Below are 12,786 nucleotides of genomic sequence, written 5' to 3' on the forward strand. Positions count from 1 at the left end.
TATCCCAGGACGATGAATGCAAGGACAAATACTCACAGAGCTTTACAGCAGTTACTCTTTAATGGTGGGCAGAGGAAAGGATCTTTCTCACTCTCTTCCTTAAAGGCACAGTCTGGGATATGTTCAGCTGTTCAATGGTCATTTCATTTAATGATATGCACTAACGGTCAAAAGTTTTAGAACACTTACTCATTCAAGGGTTTTTCTTTATTTTTACTATTTTCTTCATTATAGAATAATAGTGAAGACATCAAAACTATGAAACAACACATATGGAATCATGTAGTAACCAAAAACGTGTTAAACAAATCAAAATATATTTTATATTTGAGATTCTTCAAATAGCCACCCTTTGCCTTGATGACAGCTTTGCACATTCTTGGCATTCTCTCAACCAGGTTCATGAGGTAGTCACCTGAATCGCATTTCAATTATTAACAGGTGTTCATTCTTAAAAGTACATTTGTGGAATTTCTTTCCTTCTTAAAGCGTTTGAGCCAATCAGTTGTGTTGTGACAAGGTAGGGGTGGTATACAGAAGATAGCCCCATTTGGTAAAAGACCAAGCCCATATTATGGCAAGAACAGCTCAAATAAGCCAAGAGAAACGACAGTCCATCATTACTTTAAGACATGAAGGTCAGTCAATCAGGAACATTTCAAGTGCTTTCGCAAAAACCATTAAGTACTATGATGAAATTGGCTCTCATGAGGACCGCCACAGGAAAGGAAGACCCAGAGTTACCTCTGCTGTAGAGGATAAGTTCATTAGAGTTACCAGCCTCAGAAATTGCAGCCCAAATAAATGCTTCACAGAGTTCAAGTAACAGACACATCTCAGCATCAACTGTTCAGAGGAGAATCAGTCCTTCATGGTTGAATTGCTGCAAAGAACATTACTAAAGTACACCAATAAAAAGAAGAGACTTGCTTGGGCCAAGAAACATGAGCAATGGACATTAGACCGGTGGAAATCTGTCCTTTGGTCTGGAGTCCAAATTTGAGATTTTTAGTTCCAACTGTGAGACGGTGTGGGTGAACGGATGATCTCCGCATGTGTATCTCCCACCGTAAAGCATGGAGGAGGAGGTGTTATAGTGTGGGGGTGCTTTGCTGGTGACACTGTCTATGATTTATTTTGAATTCAAGGCACACTTAACCAGCATGGCTACCACAATATTCTGCAGCGATACACCATCCCATCTGGTTTGGTTATAGTGGGACTATCATTTGTTTTTCAACAGGACAATCACCCAACACACCTCCAGGCTGCGTAAGGGCTATTTGACCAGAAGGAGAGAGATGGAGTGCAGCCAACAAGTGCTCAGCATATGTGGGAACTCCTTCAAGACTGTTGAAAAAGCATTCCAGGTGAAGCTGGTTGAGAGAATGTCAAGAGTGTGCATCAAGGCAAAGGGTGGCTATTTGACCAATCTCAAATATAAAATATATTTTGAATTGTTTAACACTTTTTTGGTTACTACATGATTCCATATGTGTTATTTCATAGTTTTGATGTCTTCACTATTATTCTACAATTTTATTTTACCTTTATTTAAATAGGCAAGTCAGTTAAGAACAAATTCTTATTTTCAATGACGGCCTAGGAACAGTGGGTTAACTGCCTTGTTCAGGGGCAGAACGACAGATTTTTACCTCGTCAGCTCGAGGATTCGATCTTGCAACCTTTCGGTTACAAGTCCAAGGCTCTAACCACTAGGCTACCTGCCGAAAATAGTAAAAGTAAAGAAAAACCCTTGAATGAGTAGGTTTTCTAAATCTTTTGACCGGTAGTGTACATGTATACCCATTTCATCAAAATAAGGATTGTGGTTTTACCTTTTAATGGTGGTCAGTGGAAAGGGTTAAAGAAGAGATGGAGAGATGGAGAGAGAAAGACATGGTCTCCTTGAAGGCCCCACATGCTGTGGTTTTCAGTTCTTCCATTCTGAGAAGACGTGATGTCACACTTGAGACGTTCACTGTGTCAGCCGGAGGTCTGGCAGATGTCCTGATGGTTGATACTTTATTTTCTAACCATATTCTCTCTCTCTCTCTCTCTCTCTCTCTCTCTCTCTCTCTCTCTCTCTCTCTCTCTCTCTCTCTCTCTCTCTCTTTCTCTCTCTCTCTTTGTCTCTCTCTCTCTCTCTCTCTCTCTCTCTCTCGCTCTCTCTTTCTCTCTCTCTCTTTCTCTCTCGCTCTCTCTTTCTCTCTCTCTCTTTCTCTCTATCTCTCTCTCTCTTTGTCTCTCTCTCTCTCTCTCTCTCTCTCTCTCTGTCTCTCTCTCTCTCTCTCTCTCTTTGTCTCTCTTTCTCTCTCTCTCTTTGTCTCTCTTTCTCTCTCTCTCTCTCTCTCTCTCACTTTGTCTCTCTTTCTCTCTCTCTCTCTCTCTCTCTTTCTCTCTCTCTTTCTCTCTTTCTCTCTCTCCTCTCTCTCTCTCTCTCTCTTTGTCTCTCTTTCTTTCTCTCTTTCTCTCTCTCTCTGTCTCTCTCTCTCTTTCTCTCTTTCTCTCTCTCTCTCTTTCTCTCTCTCTCTCTCTTTGTCTCTCTTTCTCTCTCCCTCCCTCCTCTCTCTCTCTCTCTCTCTCTCTCTCTCTCTCTCTCTTTTTCTCTCTCTCTCGCTCTCTCTTTCTCCCTCTCTCTCTCGCTCTCTCTTTCTCTCTCTCTCTCTCTCTCTCGCTCCCTCCCCCTCTCCCCCTGTCTCCCTCCCGCTCTCTCTCTCCCTCACAAAACATTCATCACATCCACAGGGGTAAACATATTTTTTCCTAGGACCATTAATGCTCTCTCTAGTAAAAGAGATTGTTTGTCAATGAGTATAACCTGTATGAAACAAGGTTCAATAAAATAATGGTTGGGTATTATCACTTCTCCATAAAACACCAGGCACTTTTCAATTTTCTGACACTTTTGCTGCCAGCTCACAACTGACATGAAATCAGTGTCAGCAGTGGTGTTGAAGATCAATAGCTCTTATATCAATGATCGCTCACTTGTTCTATTACTAAGTGAAAACACCAATGTCCCTGGGGATAGGATGATGAGCTCAATCATATACAATCAATTATACACAATCAATATACATTATCCATCATACACACAAACTATATGTTGTCTATATAAGCTCAATAATAGTGCATTCAAGTAGTGCCACGGCCTTGGTACAAAATCAATTGCATTTTCTGGATTCCTCAAGTCCTTTCTCCTCACCTCCTTCTCAAAATCCATTGGATGAAGTCAGAGGAGAGAGGATGTGAGGAATCACGGAAATTCAATTGAGATTCGCCCATGGGGTCTTTGGCTGAACGGTCAATTTTGTGGTGTTGAATTAGTGGGTGGCTGCAAGGTTGCAGGTTCAAGTTCAGCACAGGTGCCCCAAAACTACTAACTACACTACAATATGTATTGCATTTTAATTTAGACAATTGTGTTTTGTATCATTGTAAACAAATGGGCTAAAATTAAGTTAATAAAAAGACTGTCCCTGGAAAAAAGGTTTATTTATTCTTGAGAGACACTGCTGACAGAGAGCGCAGACCCACAGCGCGCGCAAGAGGACAGAAAAGCGCATTTTGCGCACGCGCATTTATAGAACAGTAGAAGTCGCGTGGTCTAGTCAATACAACCCCACCTCAATCAGTGTTGGGATTGGGGACCATAGGTAGACCGCGCACGACGTCTAAGAAAGAACACTTTCAAATCGGATAATATAAATATAGCCTATTACGTCAGAGTAAAACTCTCCAAAGTGGAAATGCATTTTTCTACGCACCAGTTGGAGACTATCAATAAGGCAAATTAAACGAATTTTATTTAAACTTTTATAGACTCCATAAACAAGACATGGGACGTTGAGAGAATGTCCTTCGAAGAACCTTTTAATATTATCCAAGAATTGGATTTATACCAGAATGTGTCCAAATGGGCGCACCACGGTAATCACACAGGGGCCACTTCGGAACAATCCATCCACTACATCAGCATCGCCATCACTGCCATTTATGGAGTCATCATAGTCGTGGGACTAATCGGTAACATAACCCTGATCAAGACATTGTCTTCCTCTAAATCCATGCGGAATGTCCCCAACCTCTTCATGTCGAGTCTCGCGTTCGGGGACTTGGTCCTCCTGGTTACTTGCGCGCCGGTGGATGCCAGTCGGTACCTCGCGGACGAGTGGCTCTTCGGGAGAGTTGGATGTAAACTCATACCATTCATCCAACTCACCTCCGTCGGAGTGTCTGTTTTTACCCTGACTGCGTTGTCTGCTGATAGGTAAATAGCCTTCACTTTATGTTTTAGTCTACTACACTCATATTGCAACATGGACGTTTAGTTATCCAACTTATCCATAGGCTACACATCCCATTGCCAACTGATCTGGTATTTGAATGTAGAGTTGTATAGTTAAGTGGTTGTAGACTTGTAGTTACTTTTAGCTCAACATATTGTCGTTTAGGTAAAATGCTTAAAACGGGATAGCTTGCCATCCTTATCGAAGATTCTCCACGGACGCATCTCTGGCGGGCGAGAGGTTCTTCGGCTAAACTCTACCGAGCTGGAAATAATATGAATTTAAACAACGGTATGGGTACAACCTGTCAAGAACATGCTGCTACTGAGACAATGCAGATACAATCTGATTTACTCTGTTGCGTTATTACGCATTCGGTTCAGTGGGATCATACTTTGATGTGAGATATGAGATGTGCTAGAGTCATAGAAATTTGATCTGACATATGAGCAGAAATGTATAAGCGTGCGACTTCGTGTGTGTGCGTGTGTGTTTGTGACAGTGAATGAGTAAATGAGTAACGGTGCTTGCATGTATGGGCGTGCCTGTGCGTTGTGGGGGGGTCATAGGCTATATCCTTCCCACACAACTTCCCACAACAAACCTTTTAATTGAGATGATATAGTTTGCATCCCAAATTGCACCCTTTCCCTATGTATCCACGTGGCTCTGGTCAAAAGTAGTGCACTAGGCAATAGGGTTCCATTTGGAACGCTACCATAAAGTGTGCATCACTGTGGAGTGGGAGGAGAAGACATCCATTATATAGACTGACCATCACCATGTCAGCCATATAATGATACAGTCTCTGGCTAGCCTATTACAATGTTCTGTGTCTTTGCTCTAATGTCTCTCATTTAGCCTACGATCCCATTAGCAGATAATAATCAATTCATAAATGACAGCTACCCCCCTCTCCTCACTAGCTTCCAACGTTTCCTCCGTTTAAATCCTACCCATATACTTTCAAAACCTAGGTTAAAATTCTATTTGAGATCATTTCAATTAACTTTATCTGTGCTTGATTGAGCTTGCCTCAATGTGCAATGGAACCTGGCACTCCAGGCATGCAGGAGAAAACACTACAGCTGGACTATATATACTAAAGTATGTGGACACCCTTTCCAAATGAGTGGATTTGGTTATTTCTGCCACACCCGTTGCTGACAGGTGTATAAAATCGAGCACACAGCCATGCAATCACCATAGACAAACATTGGCAATAGAATGGCCTTAATGAAGAGCTCAGTGACTTTCAACGTGGCACCGTCATAGGATGCTACCTTTACAACAAGTCAGTTCGTCAAATTTCTACCCACTTAGAGCTTCCCCGGTCAACTGTAAGTGCTGTTATTGTGAAGTGGAAACATCTAGGAGCAACAATGGCTCAGCGTAAGCCACATAAGCTCACAGAAGGAGACCGCCGAGTGCTGAAGCGCGTAGCAAGTAAAAATCATCTGTCAGCAAAAGAACTGTTCGTCGGGTTGAAATGGGTTTCCATGGCCGAGCAGTCGCACACAAGCATAAGATCATGCTCAATGCCAAGCGTCGTGTAAAGCTTGCCGCCATTGGACTCTGGAGCAGTGGAAACGTGTTCTCTGCAGTGATGAATCACACTTCACCATCTGGCAGTCTGACAGACGAATCTGGGTTTGGCGGATGCCAGGAGAACACTACCTGCCCCAATGCATAGTGCCAACTGTAAAGATTGGTGGAGGTGGAATAATAGTCTGGGGCTGTTTTTCATGGTTCGGGCTTGGCCCCTTAGTTCCAGTGAAGGGAAATCTTAACCCTACAGCATACAACAACATTCTAGATGATTCTGTACTTCTAACTTTGTGGCAACAATTTGGGGAAGGCCCTTTCCAGTTTCAGCATGACAATGCCCCTGTACACAAAGCGAGGTCCATACAGAAATGGTTTGTCGAGATTGGTGTGGAGGAACTTGACTGGTCTGCACAGAGCCCTGACCTCAACCCCATCGAACACCTTTGGGATGAATTGGAATGCCGACTGCGAGCCAGGCCTAATCGCCCAACATCAGTGTCCGACCTCACTAATGGAAGAAATTCCCCGCAGCAATGTCCCAACATCTAGTGGAAAGCCTTCCCAGAAGAGTGGAGGCTGTTATAGCCGCAAAGGGGGGACCAACTCCATATTAATGCCCATGATTTTGGAATTACATGTTGGACGAGCAGGTGTCCTCATACTTTTTATTCATGTAGTGTATTTAAAAGATTTCAAATAGTAGGTCTGATACCTCCTATTGAAAGTAGAATGTGTCTTCTGTATAATCTGCTGTGTGGACATATAAAAGGAATATAATGAATATAATATAATGAATAGAATGGAAGGAATATAATATAAAATAATGAATAGAAGGAATAGAATGGAAGGAATATAATAGAAAATAATGAATAGAAAGAATAGAATGGAAGGAATAGAATAGAATAGAAAATAATGAATAGAAGGAATAGAATGGAAGGAATAGAATAGAAAATAATGAATAGAATAGAAGGAATAGAAGGAATAGAATGAAAGGAATAGAATGGAATGAGTAGAATAGAATGAATAGAATAGAAGGAATATAATGGAATGGAAGGAATAGAATAGAAGGAATAGAATGGAATGGAAGGAATAGAATATAATGAATAGAATGGAAGGAATAGAATAGAATGAATAGCATGGAAGGAATAGAATAGAATAGAATGGAATGAATAGAATGGAATGGAATGAATAGAATGGAAGGAATAGAATGAATAGCATGGAAGGAATAGAATAGAAGAAATAGAATAGAAGAAATAGAATAGAATGAATAGAATAGAATGAATAGAATGGAAGGAATATAATAGAATGAATAGAATGGAAGGAATAGAATGGAATGAATAGAATAGAATTAATAGAATGGAATGAATAGAATATAATTAATAGAATGGAAGGAATAGAATGGAAGGAATACAATATAATGAATAGAATGGAAGGAATTGAATAGAATGAATATAATGGAAGGAATTGAATGGAATGAATAGAATGGAAGGAATAGAATAGAAGGAATAGAATAGAAGGAATAGAATAGAAGGAATGTTGATTCCCAATTAACATCTTAAATCAAAGTCAAATCAAATCAAATTTATTTGTCACATAGACATGGTTAGCAGATGTTAATGCAAGTGTAGCGAAATGCTTGCGCTTCTAGTTCCGACCATGCAGTATTATCTAACAAGTAATATAACCTAACAATTTCACAACAACTACCTTATACACACAAGTGTAAAGGAATGAATACGAATATGTACATATAAATATATAAATGAGTGATGGCCGAACGGCATAGGCAAGATGCAGTAGATGGTATAGAGTACAGTATATACATATGGGATGAGCAATGCAGGGTATGAAAACATTATATGAAGTGACATTGTTTAAAAGTGATACATTACATCAAGATGGCAAGATGCAGTAGATGGTATAGCGTACAGTATATACATAAGAGATGAGTAATGTAGGGTAAGTAAACATTATATAATAGTATAAAGTGGCTAGTGATAAATTGATTACATCAATTGTATCATTATTATAGTGGGTGGAGTTGAGTCAGTATGTAGGCAGCAGCCTCTCTATGTTAGTGACGGCTGTTTAACAGTCTGATGGCCTTGAGATAGAAGCTGTTTTTCAGTCTCTCGGTCCCAGCTTTGATGCACCTGTACTGACCTCGCCTTCTGGATGATAGCGGAGTGAACAGGCAGTGGCTCGGGTCGTTGTTGTCCTTGATGATCTTTTTGGCCTTCCTGTGACATCGGGTGGTGTAGGTGTCCTGGAGGGCAGGTAGTTTCCCCCGGTGATGCGTTGTGCAGACCTCACTACCCTCTGGAGAGCCTTCCGGTTATGGGCAGAGCAGCTGCCGTACCAGGCAGTGATACAGCCCGACAGGATGCTCTCGATTGTGCATCTGTTAAAGTTTGAGTGTTTTTGGTGACAAGCCGAATTTCTTCAGACTCCTGAGGTTGAAGAGGCGCTGTTGCACCTTCTTCACCACGCTGTCTGTGTGGGTGGACCATTTCAGTTTGTCCGTTATGTGTACGCCGAGGAACTTAAAACTCTCCACCCTCTCCACTACTGTCCCGTCAATGTAGATAGGGGGCTGCTCCCTCTGCTGTTTCCTGAAGTCCACGATCATCTCCTTTGTTTTGTTGACATTGAGTGTGAGGTTATTTTCCTGACACCACACTCTGAGGGCCCTCACCTCCTCCCTGTAGGCTGTCTCGTCGTTGTTGGTAATCAAGCCTACCACTGTAGTGTCGTCTGCAAACTTGATGGTTGAGTTGGAGGCGTGCATGGCCACGCAGTCATGGGTGAACAGGGAGTACAGTAGAGGGCTGAGAATGCACCCTTGTGGGGACCCAGTGTTGAGGATCAGCAGGGTGGAGATGTTGTTACCTACCCTCACCACCTAGAGGCGGCCCGTCAGGAAGTCCAGGACCCAGTTGCACAGGGCGGGGTTGAGACCCAGGGTCTCGAGCTTAATGACGAGTTTGGAGGGTGCTATGGTGTTAAATGCTGAGCTGTAATCGATGAACAGCATTCTTACATAGGTATTCCTCTTGTCCAGATGGGTTAGGGCAGTGTGATGGCGATTGCGTCGTCTGTGGACCTATTGGGTCGGTAAGCAAATTGGAGTGGGTCTAGGGTGTCAGGTAGGGTGGAGGTGATATGGTCCTTGACTAGTCTCTCAAAGCACTTCATGATGACAGAAGTAAGTGCTACAGGGCGGTAGTCATTTAGCTCAGTTACCTTAGCTTTCTTGGGAACAGGAACAATGGTGGCCCTCTTGAAGCATGTGGGGACAGCAGACTGGGATAAGGATTGATTGAATATATCTGTAAACACGCAGCCGGGGATGCCGTCTGGGCCGGCAGCCTTGCGAGGGTTAACACGTTTAAATGTTTTACTCACGTTGGCTACGGTGAAGGAGAGCCCGCAGGTTTTGGTCCCGTCTGACGTCAATACAAAATATTAATTCAGGTAGCAGACATGGCGCTCTTTACCAAACAGTTAAAGGAACCGAGGGGATTGAAATATGAAGAAAAATGGAGAAACAGAAGAATGTACAGTTGATTGGAGAACAATCGGGTTTGAAGGATAGCACATGGTTAGAGGAAAACTGTCTGTGTCCCAACAGGCACCTTCTTCCCTTTAAATTGCATTGTTCCACATAGGGAATAGGGTGCCTTTATATTGCACTGTTCCACATAGGGAATAGGGTGCCTTTATATTGCACTGTTTCACATAGGGAATAGGGTGCCTTTATATTGCACTGTTTCACATAGGGAATAGGGTGCCTTTATATTGCACTGTTCCACATAGGGAATAGGGTGCCTTTATATTGCACTGTTCCACATAGGGAATAGGGTGCCTTTATATTGCACTGTTCCACATAGGGAATAGGGTGCCTTTATATTGCACTGTTCCACATAGGGAATAGGGTGCCTTTATATTGCACTGTTCCACATAAGGAATAGGGTGCCTTTATATTGCACTGTTTCACATAGGGAATAGGGTGCCTTTATATTGCATTGTTCCACATAGGGAATAGGGTGCCATTTGGACATCTGTATAAGGCAAGCAGAGATCAAGAATAATACGTCACACATATTTCTGAACAGGTGGCCTAAGTTGAGGAGAACGTGTTTTCTTCCTCCTCCTCCTCCTCCTCCTCCTCCAGGTACAAGGCAATCGTGAAGCCCATGGACATCCAGGCATCCAACGCCCCGGCGAGGATCGTCCTGCGGGCTGCAGTGATCTGGCTCTTCTCCATGACCCTGGCTGTCCCCGAGGCTGTCTTCTCAGACCTCCGCTCGTTCAGCATCCGCAGCACCAATGAGACCTTCATCACCTGTGCCCCCTATCCCCACAATGGTGAACTGCACCCCAAGATCCACTCCATGGCCTCCTTCCTCATCTTCTATGTCATTCCTCTGTCGGTTATATCAGTCTATTACCTGTTCATCGCCAGGAGCCTGATCAGGAGTGCCTATAATATGCCGGTGGAGGGCAACGTGCACGTCAGAAGACAGGTGAGTCTCTCTTCTCCATCATCTCTTCTATTTTCTTCTTCTTCTTCTCCATCATCTCTTCTATTTTCTTCTTCTTCATCATCTCTTCTATTTTCTTCTTCTTCTTCTCCATCATCTCTTCTATTTTCTTCTTCTTCATCATCTCTTCTATTTTCTTCTTCTTCTTCTCCTTCATCTCTTCTATTTTCTTCTTCTCCATCATCTCTTCTATTTTCTTCTTCATCTCTTCTATTTTCTTCTTCTTCTTCTCCTTCATCTCTTCTATTTTCTTCTTCTTCTTCTTCATCATCTCTTCTATTTTCTTCTTCTTCATCATCTCTTCTATTTTCTTCTTCTTCTTCTCCTTCATCTCTTCTATTTTCTTCTTCTTCATCATCTCTTCTATTTTCTTCTTCTTCTTCATCTCTTCTATTTTCTTCTTCTTCTTCTCCATCATCTCTTCTATTTTCTTCTTCTTCTTCTCCATCATCTCTTCTATTTTCTTCTTCTTCTTCTCCATCATCTCTTCTATTTTCTTCTTCATCTCTTCTATTTTCTTCTTCTTCATCATCTCTTCTATTTTCTTCTTCTTCATCTCTTCTATTTTCTTCTTCACCATCTCTTCTATTTTCTTCTTCTTCATCATCTCTTCTATTTTCTTCTTCTTCATCTCTTCTATTTTCTTCTTCTTCATCTCTTCTATTTTCTTCTTCATCATCTCTTCTATTTTCTTCTTCATCATCTCTTCTATTTTTTTCTTCTTCATCTCTTCTATTTTCTTCTTCTTCATCTCTTCTATTTTCTTCTTCATCATCATCTCTTCTATTTTCTTCTTCATCATCTCTTCTATATTCTTCTTCTTCATCTCTTTTATTTTCTTAATCTTCACCTCTCTCTCTCCACAACATCACAGATAGAGTCCAGGAAGCGCCTTGCCAAGACCGTCCTGGTGTTCGTGGGCCTGTTTGCTGTGTGCTGGCTCCCCTGTCACGTGATCTACCTCAACCGCTCCTACCACTACTCCGAAGTGGACACCTCCATGGCCCACTTCATCTTCACCGTGGGAGCCCGCATCCTGGCCTTCACTAACTCCTGTGTCAACCCCTTCGCCCTCTACCTGCTCAGCAAGAGTTTCCAGAAGCAGTTCAACAAGCAGCTGTGTTGTTGCTGTGGAGCCCTGGCGAAGAGGTCCCAGAGCCAGGGGAGGAACAGGAACAACACTCACATGACCTCCCTCAGGACCACCAACCACTCAGTGGCCAGTCTGAGCTTTATTCATGGCAAACACGTCTGTCAGGAGGACAGTGTGTGAGAGAGAGATGGGTGGATGGTAAGAGAGAGACAGACAGAGAGGTGGACGGTAGGAGAGAGACAGAGGTGGACGGTAAGAGAAAGACAGACAGAGAGGTGGATGGTAGGAGAGAGACAGATGGGTGGACGGTAAGAGAGAGACAGAGGTGGACGGTAAGAGAAAGACAGACAGAGAGGTGGACGGTAGGAGAGAGACAGAGGTGGACGGTAAGAGAGAGACAGACAGAGAGGTGGACGGTAGGAGAGAGACAGACAGAGAGGTGGACGGTAGGAGAGAGACAGAGGTGGACAGTAGGAGAGAGACAGACAGACAGGTCTACCAAGAGGAGAGAATGTGAGACAGACAGACAGGCAGACAGACAGACAGACAGACAGGTCTACCAAGAGGAGAGCATGTGACAGACAGACAGACAGACAGGTCTACCAAGAGGAGAGTGTGAGACAGACAGACAAACAGACAGACAGACAGACAGACAGGTCTACCAAGAGGAGAGTGTGTGAGACAGACAGACAGACAGCTCTATCAAGAGGAGAGAATGTGAGACAGACAGGTGGATGGTACAGTTGGTAGTCGGATGGTAGGACCAAGGGAATAGAAGATCCAAGGGATATCAAAGGTTTGAGTGCGCAATGCAGATGGGTCGGGTGGGAGTGGGGAAATTGCTCACCCTTTGAAATGGCCGCTAATCTGGAATCACTTGAGACTGTTTCCTGACCTGTTTGATTGTATTGAGCCCTTAATCAAGATCCCACAGCAGCTATATAGATGTCCGACATAGAACAGTATGTGTACCTTTGTGTATTTGAACAGTATATGTACCTTTGTGCATTTGAACAGTATGTGTACCTTTGTGTATTTGAACAGTATGTGTACCTTTGTGTATTTGAACAGTATGTGTACCTTTGTGTATTTGAACAGTATGTGTACCTTTGTGCATTTGAACAGTATGTGTACCTTTATGTATTTGAACAGTATGTGTACCTTTATGTATTTGAACAGTATGTGTACCTTTATGTATTTGAACAGTATGTGTACCTTTGTGCATTTGAACAGTATGTGTACCTTTGTGCATTTGAACAGTATGTGTACCTTTGTGCATTTGAACATGTTTGCTAATTACACATTTCAT

At 42.6% G+C, this 12,786-nt stretch overlaps 1 protein-coding gene across 1 annotated transcript; it reads left to right on the top strand.

Annotated features, from left to right (window-relative positions):
• Positions 1 to 3,641: 3,641 nt before the first annotated feature.
• On the top strand, positions 3,642 to 11,723 carry LOC106574890 (gastrin-releasing peptide receptor). The gene is made up of 3 exons (XM_045696820.1): positions 3,642 to 4,273; positions 10,015 to 10,366; positions 11,259 to 11,723. Exons 1-3 carry the CDS (start codon positions 3,858 to 3,860, stop codon positions 11,655 to 11,657), a joined length of 1,167 nt encoding a protein of 388 aa, XP_045552776.1. The 5' UTR covers positions 3,642 to 3,857; the 3' UTR covers positions 11,658 to 11,723.
• Positions 11,724 to 12,786: the final 1,063 nt, after the last annotated feature.

Source organism: Salmo salar, chromosome ssa16 (genome assembly GCF_905237065.1).
Source record: "Salmo salar chromosome ssa16, Ssal_v3.1, whole genome shotgun sequence".
Classification (NCBI taxonomy): Eukaryota; Metazoa; Chordata; class Actinopteri; order Salmoniformes; family Salmonidae; genus Salmo; species Salmo salar.